This window comes from Protopterus annectens, chromosome 11.part0, assembly GCF_019279795.1.
Source record: "Protopterus annectens isolate FY-2018-M chromosome 11.part0, PAN1.0, whole genome shotgun sequence".
In the NCBI taxonomy this organism is placed as follows: Eukaryota; Metazoa; Chordata; order Ceratodontiformes; family Protopteridae; genus Protopterus; species Protopterus annectens.
This window is the reverse complement of record NC_056745.1, coordinates 81,209,452-81,228,861: the sequence shown is the minus strand read 5'-3', so window position 1 is coordinate 81,228,861 and position 19,410 is coordinate 81,209,452. Positions and strand designations below refer to the sequence as shown.

The following is a 19,410-nucleotide window of genomic DNA, read 5'->3' as shown; positions in this document are numbered from 1 at the left end:
AAGCAGAAACTAAAGAGAGCGGGTGCCTCGACCATAAAGGCAGAGAATGAGATTTCTGCAAACAACACGAAGAAGAGTACATCTGAAGCATACACCAAAGACATTGTAGGCAAACAAAATGTGGAAAAGGTAACTCAGTAACATTACTTAAAAAACTATAAAAAAAACTGCCATAATGAATTACATTTTTAAATGTATGTATGTAACTGTATATATTACTGCACTTTCTTACTCAAATACATTATATCTTCTGTTTTACTACTGCAGATTCTATATTGTACACGTCTGTAACTTCTCATCCTACGATACTATTGTTTGCTCTATTAATTTGTACTCATCTCTGACTTTTGTATTTTAATCGTATATGTGGAGCTTTTGTATTTTTTATGATTGTCACGTATGTGGAGCTATTCTCCCAGGGTCTCTGCTGAAAACGGGTACCTGCTTGCCCAGTCAGACCAACCAGGTAATCAAATATAAAATAAATAAATAATAAATAATAAATACTTAGTTGTAAATCTGCATATGACTATGCAGTAATTTAGTTTGTTGTGAAGATCATTGCCATAAGGTTTGCTCCATGGCGTAGAGGGATGGACCACTGAGGTCCAGATGACATAAGTTCAGTTTGTTGTTCTAGTACCAGAGGACATGTGCAGGGAGGAGGAGGATGTGGTCAGCAAGATTGGCAGCTCATCCATCCTGAGGGAAGAAGCAGCTTATGCTGGTAATTTGACACCTAGCACAGACTATATATCATTGCACTATGTAAGGGGGTAGTCAGCAGTTATCAGGATGTGGTGGGAGGGGTCATACAAGCAGCAGAAGTTATAGCGGCAATTAGGCATGCATGGTTGTGTGAATGCATGGAACTCACCTTTTACCTGATGCAGACGTAGTAGATCTAGCCAGGCATGCATGGTTGTGTGAATGCATGGAACTCACCTTTTACCTGATGCAGAGGTAGTAGATCTAGCCAGGCATGCATGGTTGTGTGAATGCATGGAACTCACCTTTTACCTGATGCAGAGGTAGTAGATCTAGCCAGGCATGCATGGTTGTGTGAATGCATGGAACTCACCTTTACCTGATGCAGAGGTAGTAGATCTAGCCAGGCATGCATGGTTGTGTGAATGCATGGAACTCACCTTTTACCTGATGCAGAGGTAGTAGATCTAGCCAGGCATGCATGGTTGTGTGAATGCATGGAACTCACCTTTTACCTGATGCAGAGGTAGTAGATCTAGCCAGGCATGCATGGTTGTGTGAATGTATGAAGCACAGTATCCCTTCTCCCCTCCCATCTGCTACAGAGATTGAGAAGCTAAGCATATATAAAAAATGCCCCTGATGGCTGCATGGATTCAGCCTCATGTGGCAGGTTGTGTCCCCTTAGGAGAATGACTAGACTGATTAACTGTTGCACTATGAAGAGAAATGCATGGGAGTAAAGGTCACTGGAGTGCTTTTGCATGGTAAGCAGTGAAGGAGGAGGGACCCAAAAAGTTATTAAAAATAATTTACACTGCAATGTATAATGTGAATTAAACATAGACACTAATGGATGCAGCCCCCCAGGCTGTTCACTTAAGTAATCTATAGGGTTGCATGGATGCAGTGTCTCACTGAGGTTATTCAGGGGAGCACAGCTCTAAATAGATACACCACGTACCCTAAGTATTTATTTGTTTGTTACCTAAGTTAAAATGTACTGATTCCTAGGCTTCTATCCTGGTTAGTGATAAGTACAACTCTATCTTAACTTTATTAAAAGAAATATACTGTATGATATGGTTTTGTATTAATTCAAATGATTTCCCGAGATTCAATTGCCAACATGCGTATTTGCAAGCATTAGATTCGGCCAAAGATTCGGCTTCATTTTCTCTTTTGTCAGCTTTTGTATCTTTGAATCAAAAAATCAGTAATAATGAAATGATAGTTACTCCAAAAATGACATTACAGACTGACTGATATTAAAGACTCCACTTTGCCTAGCAAACTGTAAAGCGATACAACTGATAAACCCATGAAAAAAACACCTTAGTAAAAACTTATAAAGTTTGGCCAAACTCTCTCCTCATTACATTGAAATAACTATCACAAAGATCCTTGACAGCCTAAAATGTGCACAAAAATCATCTGTCAGCCTACACTCAATGCATAAAGGATACAATAAGGAATATGCTTCTACCATAATTAGAACATGTCCTACCACTTGGTTATGGCCACACACCACCAAATCAGTCTAGAACGGCTGATGCAGTTAGTGCACATACCATTTCTAGCTAATTAAAGCAAATACCTTACCAGTTAAGGAATGCATCATCATGTTTTCTATAATGTGCAGCGTCATAAAGAATAGACTCTCCCAATCATTAGTAAGCAAATTTGGAGCAACTGAAAATCCTTATCCATTAATTAACACATGCCTCATGCACTCCAAACTTAACTAGACTACATTTTAATATTAATACAGCAGAATGTTATTTTCCTAAAATGGGACCTTCATTATGGAATTCCATCTTTTTAAATATAGGAACTTAGCCAACACTAGACTCATTCAAAAAATACTCTTTGATCAAGGCCAATATTCTACCAAATCTAACACCTTCTACCAAAACCCCAAATGAAATCAACCATTGTAGTTTTTAGAAACAATTTCATTTTTATTTCTTATGATCACTATTTAGCACTCTATCCACATTAAAATCAGTATCTTAACTCAGTCTACATCTCTTCCGTCTCATTAAATTTGAAATCTGTACTAGCTCACATAAATTAATTGTTTGCTAAGTGAAATAAGTAGATACATACATAAATAAAGTGACAGATGCATAAATAAAAACACTGCATTCAATAAAATGGCAGTAACTAGTAGAGCTACATATTTACAAGCCCTTATACACCATAAAAAAGTATGTATATCAAAACATTTATTTAAATGCAAGTCTGGTAAGAAAAGAAGAAATGGTGGTTGTCCATTTTTAAAATGAAAAAAAAAAAGTTTTGGAGTCTATAACAGATGTTTACAGGGGCAGGATTGGGTAATTAAGGGTTATAGATCTATTCTGTGTAAAACTATTTTCATCTACTGAAGCTGAGTCATGCATCTAATTTGGAAGTGAAAGCCTGGCTGTTATCCTGTTCTCTTCCTATTGTATCTGTGGCTAAAAGGGGGTTACAGGAGCGGAGCAGTGGGGGTGAAGGTTACTTAATTTCCACTTGTAGTTACCAAAATGGTTTCTGATGCCAGATGTTTCCTGATTATTTAAGAGGATTTTCCTACCCTGATGACTGTTCTCTGGCATTTTCAAAATCTCAGCCTATGCAGTGTATTGCAGTATTGTTTTAAAGACTACCTTTGTGAAATCTGTACATTGACTATAGAGATTTCCTGTGACTGCACTTAGGAGAACAAGGACTTAGAACTGGTATGGCAGAAAACTATATCAGAACAATCTGTATTTCAAATGGAATGGATGTCCTGCATCTGAATTTCTGAATTTAGAATATCTGGTGATTGGGCATTGATACTGTGATTGTCTGAGTTTACTCCAGTTTATATAATTATTTATAACATTTTTGTACAAGGTACCTTGCTGTAATGTAAAACAAGGTACAAGTTTCAGTAACTGTTAAGCCACCTACTTCAGTGACCACATTTCTACAAAGCAAAAAAGGCCTTCATTAACCCCTGCTCCATCCTCAAGCTTGAAGAAGATAAATAGTCCCAGGCATACTAGGTCAACATTGTCTTCTGTTTCACCTTGAGCCTGACTTGAGTTGAGTATTCTTCCCTCTGCCACCACCACTCATCAAAGGATGCCTTATTTACAAAAAAATAAATCTTATGAGACCAGCTTCATTATAGGTTCATAGGTTCATAGGTTAAGTGACATAGCAGTGAGGTATGATCACAAAAAATGAGAAGAATCCCAGACATGTATTGGAAGAAGGTCTAGGCACGTGTCAGCCTGGCCATTTAGTTAATTAGCTTCTAGTTCAATATGAAGTAGTAGGAGAGATTCAGAAATAAATTGATGATGGAACACAAGATTCTGATTGTATTTCTCAAAAGAAGAGATATTAAAATTGGTACAAACAGCTGTCAAGGTGAGACCCCATATCACTGCATCTATAACATGGTAGATGTCGACTTTAGAAGATGCTGCCACTGGTAGTACTGTATGAGTATGCATGGCTTAGTATGCAACACATCCTGTAAGACATGAAGGGTCAGCTCCTTATATGCATTGCTGGACAAGAGTATTGTGTTTGACCTCCATTTTCAAAAGTTATTAACAGAATCAGAATAAATGGGTAAGATCACATAAAATATAAAGTAGAGCCACCATGTCATTATAAAATATTCCAGAAACTTTTTTAATAACACCAGGGCTTTCATTCACAAACAAACCACTTAGCAGCATTATTAGCTAAAAAAATGTAGAAAAGAAATGGCAGGTCAGCAAATATGATAGTATCACCACAGCTAACGCAGTGACTTGTTTAACGAGACAGACCTAAATAACAGTCTTCCCTCATTATCTCTACTACCCTCTCTTGAAGAAGTCTGCCCATTATGCCTACCTTCCCAGGTTTATTTTGCATACAACAAGAGAAAGCATCCAGCTGCCCTTGTTCAAATGCAACTCCTACTGGACATTCAAGCAATGCAACTAGTACTTTTGACCTTTGACACAAAGAATCTATGGGTTCTATCCAAGGGGTTTCCTGAAGTAAACAAGAATGTCTTTGAGACCCATTCAACGTCTCGTATTAGAACAAGCTTATCAGGACAAAAAAAATAGATTCTTGATTCAGTTTTCTCTGTAGCACAGTGTGTAAGACCAGTGAATTCTTACTCAAAGCACAGGTGAGCCAGGGTTCAAATCTAGATTGACATTTTAAAATCAATTATTTTTCATGATTCAGAATGTGTTTATATTTGCTATGGAAACGTTTCGTGGTTACTTACTTATTCTCACCCATAAAGCTTAGAAACAGCTTCCCAATTTTTGTGCTGAGGATTTTACCAATTCACTGCTTTGCTGATGTTGTTTTTTTTTTTTTTTTTAAACCCAGTGCATTTTCCAAATGGATGGGTCCAGTATTTGCTCATCTCAGATTTTTAGAAGTTCACTCCTTATCTGGAAGACTATATTCTTCAGACTTTCTCCCTTCATTGATTATACATTACAGTCCAACAAGCTCTGCAGTGGAAATAGACAATGTATACCACTCAAGGAGACAAAACTGAATCTGCTAATTTCACCGAATAAGACATTTCTTTTTTTTTGTGGTTTCCTTAATACTAAATCTTCAGTAGTCATTGTGCCTCAAGACAGGGTTAAAAAGATAATCAAATTTTTCTTACATCTTATAGCAAAAAAAAAAAACTGACTGAAAGGACATTTCAAAAGGCAGTAAGCTATATGTTACCCTTTATTCTCATGGCTGTCAATGCTAGATTATATAAGATGAATGTTTAGTAGTAGATGTAGAATATCTGAAATTAGAGTTTTCAGCCTCTAGACTTAGTTCTCTACTAACCCTAGCACTCATGAAAGGATTCCACTGATGGGACTGCATGGTTGCTATCAGAGGCAACATTCTTTTCTTTCATTCTCCAGACCAGAAGCTTAAAACAACACTCTTAAATTATGCTTGCAGAGAACATCTGTGAAATGAAGTTTATGGCTTGATGGCTTGATTGAAGCAATGAAACACTAAACATGAATGTGACTTGTTGTAGTCATAAGCAACTTATTACAGTTGCAAGAGTGGAGAAGAGCACCTCCTTGTTTTGCTTTCCAGCTTCATGCTGAGAGGACACTCGTTTGTGGATCTGCATAGGGCACCAAATGACCTAGCTGTAGTTCTGTCCCAGACAATACAATGGTAATGCTTATTTCAACAAATAAAGTGGTATCCATTTCTATGTCTTTTGGACCTTGCTGTAGTTCTGTCCCAGACAATAAAATGCTAATGCTTATTTCAACAAATAAAGTGGTATCCATTTCTATGTCTTTTGGACCTTGCTGTAGTTCTGTCCCAGACAATAAAATGCTAATGCTTATTTCAACAAATAAAGTGGTATCCATTTCTATGTCTTTTGGACCTAGCTGTAGTTCTGTCCCAGACAATAAAATGGTAATGATTATTTCAACAAATAAAGTGGTATCCATCTCTATGTCTTTTGGACCTAGCTGTAGTTCTGTCCCAGACAATAAAATGCTAATGCTTATTTCAACAAATAAAGTGGTATCCATTTCTATGTCTTTTGGACCTAGCTGTAATTCTGTCTCAGACAATAAAATGGTAATGCTTATTTCAACAAATAAAGTGGTATCCATCTCTATGTCTTTTGGACCTAGCTGTAGTTCTGTCCCAGACAATAAAATGGTAATGATTATTTCAACAAATAAAGTGGTATCCATTTCTATGTCTTTTGGACCTAGCTGTAGTTCTGTCCCAGACAATAAAATGGTAATGCTTATTTCAACAAATAAAGTGGTATCCATTTCTATGTCTTTTGGACCTAGCTGTAGTTCTGTCCCAGACAATAAAATGGTAATGCTTATTTCAACAAATAAAGTGGTATCCATTTCTATGTCTTTTGGACCTAGCTGTAGTTCTGTCTCAGACAATAAAATGGTAATGCTTATTTCAACAAATAAAGTGGCATCCATTTCTATGTCTTTTGCAGAATAGCTGCAACAATTTAGTAACATGCGATCAACGCGTCAGATTCCATAAAGTTTGTGGAATCCAGTGCAGTGCACAGAGTTCTGCACAAAAATTGCAGATAACCAAATAATGTGCAAATATGCCTCAGTGCATGGAAAATAACTCAGCACAAAGCAAACATAACCAGCAACATCTGCACAACCTCAAGCAGTCACATCAAATCCGTATCCCAAGAAAAGTTGTTCATATACTGAGATAAATATATGCATTAACAATGTACATCTAGGGAAATTATATAACCGCAGTGCAATTTGTCTGGAAAGTGAGAAATATCCACAAACAATTATGGATATTGTTGTAAATCATAGAAGGACATATATACATACAATCATCACAATTTGTAGAATCTGACAGAATCCACAAAATTTCTAATAAAAAAAAAATTAAGTTAGGTAAGTGAGGTGAAGGGCAGTCATGGTCTTTTTGCCATATATATAATATATATATATATATATATATATATATATATATATATATAAAACATATATGTGTACAGGTGGAAATATATGCAAATATGTTTATGCATGTCATAAGATAAGCTATTATAAAAAGACAGGCTATTGACATATGCAAAGTACAGAAAAGTAAGGGATTCATGAATGACGCTAAATAAAGTATCACTTCTGTATGTTCACTGATAGACCAGTGAAAGCCTATGCAGTATGTGTAGGATACTTGCACATATATACCAATCACAGTAATGTAATATAACATGGCAGAGTATTTGCCACTACATGCCACACAGAAAGCCATTGTGTCAGTGTGACAACATGACACAACAATGGCACAGAAATCACATAAGCAAAGACCTGTCATGTTGTTGAACATACATAAGAGAACACCAACCAATACAGAAATGGGTGCAATTCATACATGTGGATAACATGTGCAAATAAACATACCACGCTGATGTCACTGTGTTATGTGCAAACTATAGAAATGATATGGTATGTGAGTTGCTGTCATACCACCTAAGTATATACCAGAACAACACAAGCAGAACAATTGTGTCTCACTTGCATTATGCTAACTGTGACAGTCATTTCTGTCACATACAGGGCCAGAGTATATTGGAAATAACATAGTGTGCTGCACTATATGCATAGGAGTACACACACACACACACACACACACACACACACACACACACACACACACACACACACACACACACACACACGTAAAGAGTAGCACCCCTGCCCATATGGAGCAATGAATGCAGTAATTACAGCATATCATGTTCATCAAATTGGATACTTTATGTGTAATTTTATGTGTTTCATACTACAGCAGCATCATAATGCCACATATGAAGTGATATGTGCAGTGTACATTATGACATAGGTCAGAAAAGCATGTCAGCAATATGCTATGCCTCTGCAATTCTGCCTATACCATAAATATATGGATTTGGGAAGCACCATGTTGACACCATTGTATAAGCAGATCACACAGAACAAATCTTATGGTCTTGAGAGGCCACCCTGATGGGGTCAATCATCATGGATGACCTCTCTACCATTTTCCCAAAAGAAGTTGTACATGGCCCATGCATTCCTGGGAGAAGTTGCCCATCAGGTTCCTCATCTGTATCTGGAAGATGTCTGCATGTCTTCACTTCCTGATCTGATCCTAAAAATCATCCCCTTGCTATGGAAGTGGAGTTCTTCTATGATAAACATCAGGAACAATGGCACATGCGGGTCCTGTCCTGGTCTGTCATTGCCATCATTGACCCCAAAATGGTCTTCATCCTCTTCTTTAGTCAGAGTTGCATGTCAGTGGTCTGGCACATTGTCATATTCTTCATATGATAGGAAAGCTGCCATGAGTCCCACACTCAGGTTCAATATAGGAAAAAAAACATTATACATGCATACTAGTTATTTCCCAAATGCAATGAGCATATAACATGTCATACAAACTGACACAATATACATGTGGTGACTCTTCTGTATGTGATATTAAAGTACTGAATGATCTTATGCAACTGTAACACTGTATGTGATGAAAGGCTTGAATTCAATCTGTAACAATACACACAATGGTGTATAACATTGTTAAATAAAATTAAGAATTCAATACACAGGAGGTTCAGATTCAAAAGTTTACTAGTGTACACCAGGAGGCAAAAAACGTACAAGTACAGAATTTTGTCTGACATGAAACAGGAAGCACACAATTTTGTATAGGTTTAACATTCAAGCTATGCCCATCTTACTGATGTGATATGTCACAGGGCATCTACATCACTTTAGCTTACAAGCCTCTATTCATTTAATCTGTTGATGCTGTATATTTAAAAAAAAAACTTTTCCTCTAGATACAATACGGCCTTGCTATCCAGCTGGTCAGTCATAATGTCTTTCTGTAAAGTTACTTGTTCAAGGTTTCATATCAGTTTGAATACAATAGCAGCTTCAGTCTTTTAATGCATGTCTTTGTTCTCTGTTACACTTTCTCACACAGCTGCGTGCTATCTTAGTAACACATATACAAGGCCATCTCATTCTAACAGGAAAGAGCAGAAGATTTCATTATTTCACACATTTAATTTCCTGACCCAGCAGATAATTACTTGTGAAAAGCATAAACATTAAAACTTGCTAAGCTAGCATTCTGCCAGGATCAGAGATCAGCTTTGCTTCAAGCCACACTGCAGTTTCAAAACTACTTCACATTTAGACATGAATTAATTTTACTACTATATGATTAATAGAATAAAATGCATTATATACTACTTTGCTTTTAAACTAGCATTTTTCATGCATTCAAATACACATTTGTCTAACAAACATACATCACAGTTATGTGCAAAACAGGTCTGTCATAAAACACAATCAGAAATCCACCTACATATTAGTAAAGACAGCATATGATGTGCCATTAAAATGATAAAAAACATATGAGACAGGCTATGCAACATGTTTGTTCAAGGTATATCACAGTGTAATACATCCCAAGGGGCCTAGTAGCTATAAATAGACACAGACTGCAGAGAAGACAACCTAGAGCTTATCTAAACAATCCTATCTTGGTTTGGGATTTACTGTGGAGTTGATTGGTAAGAGAAGTTTTATTTAAATTTATATTTTACTTTTATCACTGGTTTTCACCATTTGTAGGAAGGAAAGTATTGCTTGTAGACAGTAAGATTTATTTTAATTTGTATTTTGTTGTTTTACCTTTAATTTTCAGTGTTGGTTGTTAGAAAGGGATAGGTTTTAGACAGGCAAGTTCTAGCCATCCCAAGGGACCTAGTCAGCTACAAATTCACACAGAATGCAGGGAGGACAAGCCAGAGATTATCTAAGCAATCCTATCTGGGTTTGTTATTTGTTGAGATTTATTGTTAAAAAGAAGTGCGTCTGTGAGTGATAGTGAGCAGGAGCTACTGCACGCATTTGCGTGTGATGTAATGGAATTGCAGCTTTTGTCTGACTTTCAGAACTTGTATGGTCAGAACAACTTTACTATACTTACTTTAGTATTTAGTTGTATATATCTTGCATGATTTTTATCAGAGAAGTTGATTTAGTTCTTTTTGAATTCTGTGGTTACTGATTTTGAATATTCTTTTCTTTTATAATATGTTTTTTGTTTGAAAGTGAATATGGATTCCTTAAATTAGTATGCAATTAATGATTTGCTAAAGCACAAGTATCTTGTACAGTTTAATAAATGCTATGCATATTTAAAGGTAGCACCTGATAACACTGGCGATCTGTTCATGTCAAAAGTTGGATGATTTGCTTACATTATTAGTAGGAAATCCTGACTTACTGATGATGGTTGCACTTGTGCAATTGGCACTGCTTGGAGAACTGTTGTTACAAACATTAATGACTGGACTGGTGAGATAAATAATGTTAGGCAAAGAGCAAATAGAACACACTTAGAAAAGGATGCATCTATTATCTGTAAAAATCACTCAAACCCTATGAAACAAGACAATACCCCTGACAACTTTGGAATTCTGGATGCAAGTATCCAGCAATCTGGGGATTCAGAGAGTTTAGAAGGAAACCAAAAAAAAAAAAGAAAAAAAAAAAAAAAAAGACAGAAGCTCTCAACAAATAATGAAGTAAAAGAAAGTGATTAATTTCTGTAAAGAGAATGCATATTAAAAAGGACACTGTTTTGTTATGTAATGCACAGATTACAGGGAATGATCACACTTTTCTATCAGAAAGCCTTCAGTCTACAGAAAATGGTATCATTTTTCCAAACCAGAAGGTAGAAAAAAGAGGCAAGGGGAAGGTGAAAAGTAAGAAATCAAAACTGAACGTGGAAGGACTTTAGAACATTACTGTAAGAAAAAAGAAGAGAAAGACAGATGATGGATCAAGCTGTGGATTTACAATACCGGCGGGATGAGAATTGAATACACAGTGAAAACAGTGGGATTAATAAGACTAATGGTGATGAGGATTTATACTTAATAACAATTAATACAGCAGATATTACAGTATTAGAAGTGGGGATTATAGCAATAACCCACGCCTGGGTGTGGGTAATGCGGGATTTACCCACGGTTGGCGTGGTTTGGTCCCGAGGGTGAAGCCCGAGGGACCAAACAAAGACAACCGTGGGTAAATCCAGCATTACCCACACCCAGAAGTGGGTTATTGTTATTATACTATGACATTATTTAAGAAAATAAATAATTACTTTTCTTAAATAATGGCATTGTATAATGCCTCTTTGCTGCCCTTCCTCAGCTGTCTGGTATCCGCGGCAGTTCTGATGTACTACGTATGCCTACGCAGTACATCAGAGCTGTAGCCAAAAGCAACGGAGAAAGCAAGATCTCCGTTGCTTTTTACTGTTTCACTACGTTAAATGGGTTTAACATAGCGAGACAGCTTTAAAATAAGCAACGGAGATCTCCGTTGCTTATTTTAAAGCTGTCTCGCTATGTTAAACCCATTTAAAATAGCGAGACAGGTTTAAAAAAAAAGCAATGGAGAAAGCAAGATCTCCGTTGCTTTTTACACACTGTGTCGCTATGTTAAATGGGTTTAACATAGCGAGACAGCTTTAAAAAAAGCAACGGAGATCTCCGTTGCTTTTTTTAAACCTGTGTCCCTATGTTAAACTCTTTTAACATAGCGAGACAGTGTTTTAAAAGAGACTTATACTAATGGAAAAAGTCTGGGCGACCGGACCTTTTTCCATTAGTATAAGTCGATTTACAACATGCACGCTGGCCAATCAGCGTGCACGTTTTGGAATATTAATGGGGGGTCATGGTATAATCAGTTATTAAAACTGATACTTACATTTACAGAGAACATACTGAACATTGAATAGTGTTATGCTTGCCAGGAGCAAAAATAGAACATGTCAGACAAGCCTATAAATGCCTTAATATAAGGAAGTACGGATCTGTTTTAACCCATGTCAGTACAAACGATCTCATCCACAAAGAATCTCTGACTGTTATATGGAACTTGCACCCTTTTTAGACAGTATAGCTTGTACTGGTGTTAGGATGTATTTTTCACAAATCACATATAGAAAGGATAGTCAGGTCACTAAATTAAAAGTTTTGGGTAAATACCTACATGGAAAAACTGTCCTGTTTTAAAAAGTGGAAATGCATAGACCATCAAAGCCTTGTTTTGGGTACGTGTTCAGACAGGATGGTGTGCATTTGTAAAGATCAGGGAAGACAATTTTTGCAGCAGATATTTTGCAATATTTGACAAACACTAGGCAGGATTTTGCCAGACCGAAAATGTAGCAGTTCTTAGATAGCAACATTTGATGCATCTTTGATGGTTGTTAATGCTAGGAACATTAATAATAAAGATTTTTATTGGAAAATTTGCTACATTCCCACAAGACAGATGTTGTTACTGTTTGTGAAACATGGTTAAAAAACACTGACTGGAAATGAATTCTGTCACGGTATAAATATTTTTACTGTAACAGACATTCTAACAAAAAAATCAGGTGGAGGTGTTAAAACAGCGATTTAAGATAGTTATGAGACCTGTGATTATTACATGTTCAATGATAACACCAATACTATAGACTGTGTAACTGTGACAATAAAGAGAACCCTGGAACATATAACAATTGGAGTGTATACACTACCAAAGTCACTTGCAGATGGCCTAGAGGAATTCATACATTTCTAGCATGAAACACAGGATGGAAGGATAAAATTAGCTGGGGACTTAAATTTACCAGAAACAGACTGGAATAATACTGATTTAACAGCAATAGTAAGGACATTTTTTACAACATATATTCAGGAACAAAAATTGCTTCAGACTGTAAATAAAACTACCAGGGAAGGGAACATACCAGATAATGTTTGTATTCCTAAAGAAATTACAGTTACTTTGTCACATTTTACCATCACTGAGGTGCAGTGAACATAGGGTTACAAAAGTTAATGTGTTGTTAAGTAATTTTGTCAAACTGCAATCCAAACCAATGCACTGAAGCTTAATTACAGATGCAAACCAGTAACTGTGCAAAACTAAGTGGAGTGATATGTTCAGCGGAAAAATTGCAAATGGAATGTGGAAAGTTTTGACATAGAAATTTTTTAAGTGCAAATAATCAAAAAAATGCTTAACATCGGGATCTAGGCATACAGCATCAGGGGGATATATTTCCATAAGAGCATGATTAAGGTGAGAGACATAAAATAAAAGAAATGAAAGAGAGGTCAAACTACAACTTTGAAAACTGAAATAAACAAACTGGACAAACAAATTAAGCATAGCGTGAGACAAGATCAAGAAAAATTTGAAGAAAATGTATATAAATATATTGAGCATAATAGGTAACATGTTTATGGATACATAAGATGTGGGAGCAGCAAAGACATACAAATTGATAAAATGTGTGCAGATCCTAAAATTTATTGTCAGAGACAACAGATTACAAATATATTTACAAAATGTTATGCAAACCAGTTTGGCTGCACAAAGGGGGTGAGAAGTTGTCCTAGCGACATCTAGGTAACCTCAGATACTGGAATCAAATTAGATTATATTATAAAAGAACTGCACAAACTGGATACAATCAAATCACAGGGAGGAGACGGAATTATAACAATGACCTGAGAACACTTCAGCAAGAATTTACAGTACCATAATATCTATTATTCACTAGGTCATATAAATATTGGGAAATTCCTCAAGATTGGAGACATGCTCTTATTAAAACCTGTTTTTAAGGGAAAGGGGTGTTGGACAAACCCAGATACAGACCTTTAAGTCTACTTTCATGTTGTGGAAAAATAATGGATAAGGTAATATTGGATAAGTTACTGTCAGTATTGGATAGGTTGGGATTTGAAACCATATGTCAGCATGCATATCTTAAAAATAGATCTGTTACCACCTGAATGTTCTATAACAATATAATAACAGCTACGAATGAAAAATTGTGCTGTGATATAATTTATATAGATTTAACTTCAGCATTTGACAGGGTCATACACAAAACACTGATAATAAATTAGAACAACTAGGTATTGATGGACTTTTGATAAGATGGATAGCTGCATGGCTTACAAATACAACATGGCAAGTATCATACAGCAACCGAACAGGTGAAGTTCTTGGTTATAGTCAGGGTGTCCCACAGGGTTCTGTCCTAGGCTCTTACTTGTTTAGATTGTGTCTTTCAAACCTAACATTTTTCATCTGAGGTGTTCTACAGTCTATATGCAGATGACCTGAAACTGAATAAACTGATTACATGTGTTACAGAAAAGGCACGTCTGAAAAAGAACTTGACTAAATTGACCATTTGGGCACAGGAAAATAACATGCTGATAAATACATCAAAAAGTAAACATATGAGATTTGGGAGACATAAATTAAAAGAATATTTAATACAGTGCATGGTGATTGAAACTGTAGACTCATTTAAGGACCTGGGTATACAGGTAGATCCATCTATGAGTTATTCTAATCATGTCACCCAATTGGTTAATGATAGTTACAGATCTATAGATTGTACAAATGATTTATAAAGTTTAGGAAATCAGAAATTATGAAGTCCTTGTTTGTTAGTTACATTAGACCTAACCTTTAGTATAGAATAACAATATGGAACAACACACCAAACAGCCAATGCCTTTCTTCACTTTATTTTAGACCTGGTACCTCGGCAATTCGCCTTCAAGGATCATGGGTAATCCTTGAAGGCGAATTGCCGAGGTACCAGGTCTAAAATAAAGTGAAGAAAGGCATTGGCTGTTTGGTGTGTTGCTGCTATATTTTTGCTGTTGCTGTGTTTTTGTCTAACAATATGGAACCCTTACAAGAAAACAAGCATGAGTAAACTATAAAGTGTATAGCAGAAATATACCAAGGGCATCCATGGATGTGAAAATTTAAGTTCTTACGAAATACTAAAATATCTGAAATTGTATAGTATCTCTTATGGATATCTAAGAAGAGATCTTATTCAGATATATAGGGCATTCAGAGACAACTACCTCTGGGAATGTTTGGGGTTAACAAAAAGTACTAGAGAATCATTAGACAACCTATGTAGAAGACGCTATATGAATGAGAAGTGTACTAATTGGTTCTCTGACAGAGCAGCTGATGCATGGAACAGACTACCAAATTACATTAAAGCAAGTACTAGTTTAGATATTTTTAAGAACAGCCTGGACACTTATTATGGGTCAAGCGTTTTGGTATACTGGCAGGCTAGAAGGACATTAATGCCCGTGCTAGAAATATATGCATGTATGGATATATTTGTCAGTAAAGCTTAATTGTCAGATGATATGGCCCATAAAATATATTTATACTTTGCATAACAACAAACTTGTAATAATCATTATCATGTAAATTTCCTAATGTCCTAATATCCATATATTGATAGTGTGAATAGAAGGGCATGTGTGGACCACTGCCCATCATACAGTGTCACTACATTACTCCAAAAAATTACACAACACGCAATACCTAGTTTATCAGACAAGATGCTGTTATTGCTTGTTTATTGATAGACATTTCAGCCATCGGTATTCGTGCAAAACACAGATGTACACATATAGCTCGAGACAAGTACTGCTGATACTCTGGCACACAGCACTGACGTGTCTTCATTCAAAAAAGTACATGGTGTACACATATAGCTCAAGACAAGTATGGTATGATAATGTGCCACATAACACTGACGTGTCTTCATTCAAAAAAAAAAAAAAATACACAGTAAGCTCACTGTGATACTAACAGCATACTTTATAGAATATGGCCCTTGGTGTAACCCGCAGATGTATAGATTTAAAAAAAATGCTAGTCACATTTTCTTAACATGAAAACTTTGCTTGTCTGGACCACTATTTATTGCTCAATATGTGTGGCACGTTTTTATGTTGAGGTGTCAATATACCCTTTACTTTTGCAGTATAATATTTTTGAGTGCAAGTAATTTGTCATATTGACATCCCATGAATAAAATATGTTTATTCTAAATTTATTGCAAGAAGAACAAGTAGTGATATACTTAAAAGTACATGCAAATGAGATGAGCTATGAATTATGGCTAATGGCTGACATTACAACATCATATAACTGGAAAGGAATATAAAAGTTTAAAACAACTGGACAATCACAACCAACCATAGCAACAGCATGTGACATCTAGAATTGTAGTGTATGACAGACACACACATTAGTGTTTCTGAATAAATATATCACAGTCTCTACCTACGTTTGTATTATGGTTATATATGTACCTCCACAATTAAAACACTGTAATAATGATCATGCTTAAAATTTGTAACAGGTCATACATACCATAAAACATGAGTGGCCTGTGGAAAAATAATGATAGCAAATGGTATGTTATTTTGTGTTAAACAAAACAAAGCAGTTATATAGCACTGCAAGCCGCATGGAACTTGTGCCAGAGAATGTCTGCCAACAGCATTTAGAACATTAATGCAGCAGACATCCATTCAATAACATAATAGCACTTCACACAACATAACAATCAGTGAAAAGCCATCTGCTATTCAAACAGCAGTTAACACTACAAGCAACTTACATGTAAAACACTCTAGTTAAAAGCACTGTGGCTATTACACACAGATGCCTATCATTTAGGTTGTGACAACTAAAACTGCATAAACTGCAGTTATCAAAAATACTCTGCTTATAACTCCCAGTACAACATTTAACTTAAGTTTATATTGTCATTTACAATAAATCAATGGATATTGTGCTTACCTTGCAGATGTATTAAGTGCAGTCTGGCATTAATATTAGCATGCCTGAAGGTGCAATTAATACACGTTGTAAACTGGTTATGTTATGAGTCTTTCTGCGGATATAAATGTTGACAATGATAAAACATACATGTCTCATCCACTGCTCCTCCAGTCTCTGGATATGTTGTATCACAGAAAATGATTACAGGTATGGCCTTCATAGCCTGCAGACAGGAAAAGTGGATGTATTATTGCAATGGAAGGGTTGTGTCAGATCAGTATATGATTATTGCTATGTGCAACAAAACATTGAAAAATAGTGAGCATCACGTCATATAGCCTTGACATGATTCACCTTGCTGTGTCACTCTCAACATTAGTATATGAATATGCAGGGAAGAATTAAACATGTAAATTTGTGCTTCTAAATTAAAGGATAAGTAAAAAAAAGTGCACGTGCTGCCGTGTGCTATGCATTTGAACAATAAAAGTATGAAATATTGAGTGCAAGTCAGCACATTGTTCACAGCAATAACACTTCACAGTTCCAAGTGTCATACTTTGCAATAAAACATGTGACTGCACTTGAAACATATAACTATACATATGAATTACTATTCATCTATGGCATTTAACACATCAACATGTTATTTAGGTCGGAGTGCAGTCAATATAAAACAATAATGGATTATAACATAATACTGTGCAATTCAAAATGTACAGGTAACATATGTATGTATGTATTACCCAGCATTTACACATGCAGCCTCATTGACATAGGTAAGATTTTTCTGGAAACTTTGTGGATAATGAAGATATTTGTAGTTATCCATGACCTATGTGGTATATGTGTCAATGCAGCACATAGATATTAAATGTATAAAAAAGCTGGACTGCATAACTTCCTAAACAGTTATAGAGCTCTTATATCTGTGGGCAAATAGGAAATACAGAACTAGCAAAATATCCAAAAGAGTCTACACTGAGATTCAAACTTACATATACTCATAAAGCATTCACATTGCCTATTGCATAATGTTTTGAGCTTATGGACAGCACACTTCCTTTAATGTTGTAAAACTATATTGAATAACAATGGAGTATTCATTTATCCTTCTTATAGCATTATTATGTATGCATACTGAGTTTAACTGTCATAGTTTGCAAAAATAAACATCAGAACGCACTTTTCAAAATGAAACCATTCATGGCATTAGTGCATAAATGTATGATTAAATAACACACATCTCCACATTCAGTTGTAAACCTATAGTCAGTCATAAGACAGAGTACAGATTACAGATACACGCTTCTTGTACTTGCATTTTGTTTTACAAACTTCAGCCTATTTCGGCCAAGCTGACCAGTATTGGTCTTACATTCATGAAAGTAATTAGAACAAACATGGATATTACAATAATGTATTTTCAGTAATGTAAAGCTTACTAATATATGTATTACTTAGCATTCACACATACAGAAGTAAATTATTGATGCTTCTAGAAGCTCTGTGGATAAGAGAGAACTGCATAGTCATCTGCAGCCTAAGTGCTTTACGTATCAGTGAAACACGGCCATTCTACATGTGTAAAAAGCTGTACTGTATAAGTTGCCAAACAACCATAGATCTTCCATATGCAATGGGCAATATTACCTACATAACTGCCAATATTTTTAAAAGTAGGGTGCAATGGGATTTGAACTGACACATAGGAAATCAACATTTACTTTGCAATATTGCTTAACCATTTGAGCTGAGTCTCCTAACAGTTCCTTATTAATTATAAAAGGAGAATATGTGAAATATCAGTAATAGTTATACATGTGAAGTCCATATGAATGTACAGTCATAATCAAAGTTCATTCAGAAGGTGTACAATGGTACAGTATAGTTGTGGGTAACATCGGAATGTGTCAATACACAAATGTAACTTTGATGAGTGGAATTTAAATTCCTATATTTGCTTTGCTGTTATCACTACAGATACCCATAAAATACACTTGAAACAGTCTCAAAAATAGATATGCTTACTAAATACATATATAATATTGTAGGTGTTAAGGTGTGGGTTATGTAACTTACTGTAGGCATCTGCTGGCTGGCATCTGACCTCCATGACCCTTGGCATCCAACTTCCATGACCCTTGGCGTCTGACACCATGACCCTTGGGTAAAGATCCTTGCATACCTCTGATGTAGATCATCATAGTGGCAGACCTCTAAGCCAGCCACTGGGGATGTACAAGCCAGTGCATTTTTTCATGCCAGTCCCAAGCCCGGATAAATGGAGAGGGTTACATCAGGAAAGGCATCTGGTGTAAAATTTTTGCCAAATGACATATGCGGACAACAATACAGATTTCCATACCAGATCGGTCAAGGCCTGGATTAACCATGACTGCCACCAGTACTGTTAGCTAATAGGGTGTTGGTGGAAATTGGGCTACTGTTGGCC

General features: G+C 35.9%; 1 protein-coding gene across 3 annotated transcripts in view; it reads left to right on the top strand.

Moving 5' to 3' along the window:
- Positions 1-19,410, top strand: part of LOC122815179 — a 1,312,396-nt gene that overhangs the window by 1,186,461 nt on the left and 106,525 nt on the right. For all 3 annotated transcript variants that reach the window (XM_044087461.1, XM_044087460.1, XM_044087462.1), the window contains one exon: positions 1-129. This exon is cut by the window's left edge and continues 1 nt beyond it. In XM_044087461.1, the coding sequence (XP_043943396.1) occupies positions 1-129 (129 nt within the window). The remainder of the gene's footprint in view (positions 130-19,410) is intronic.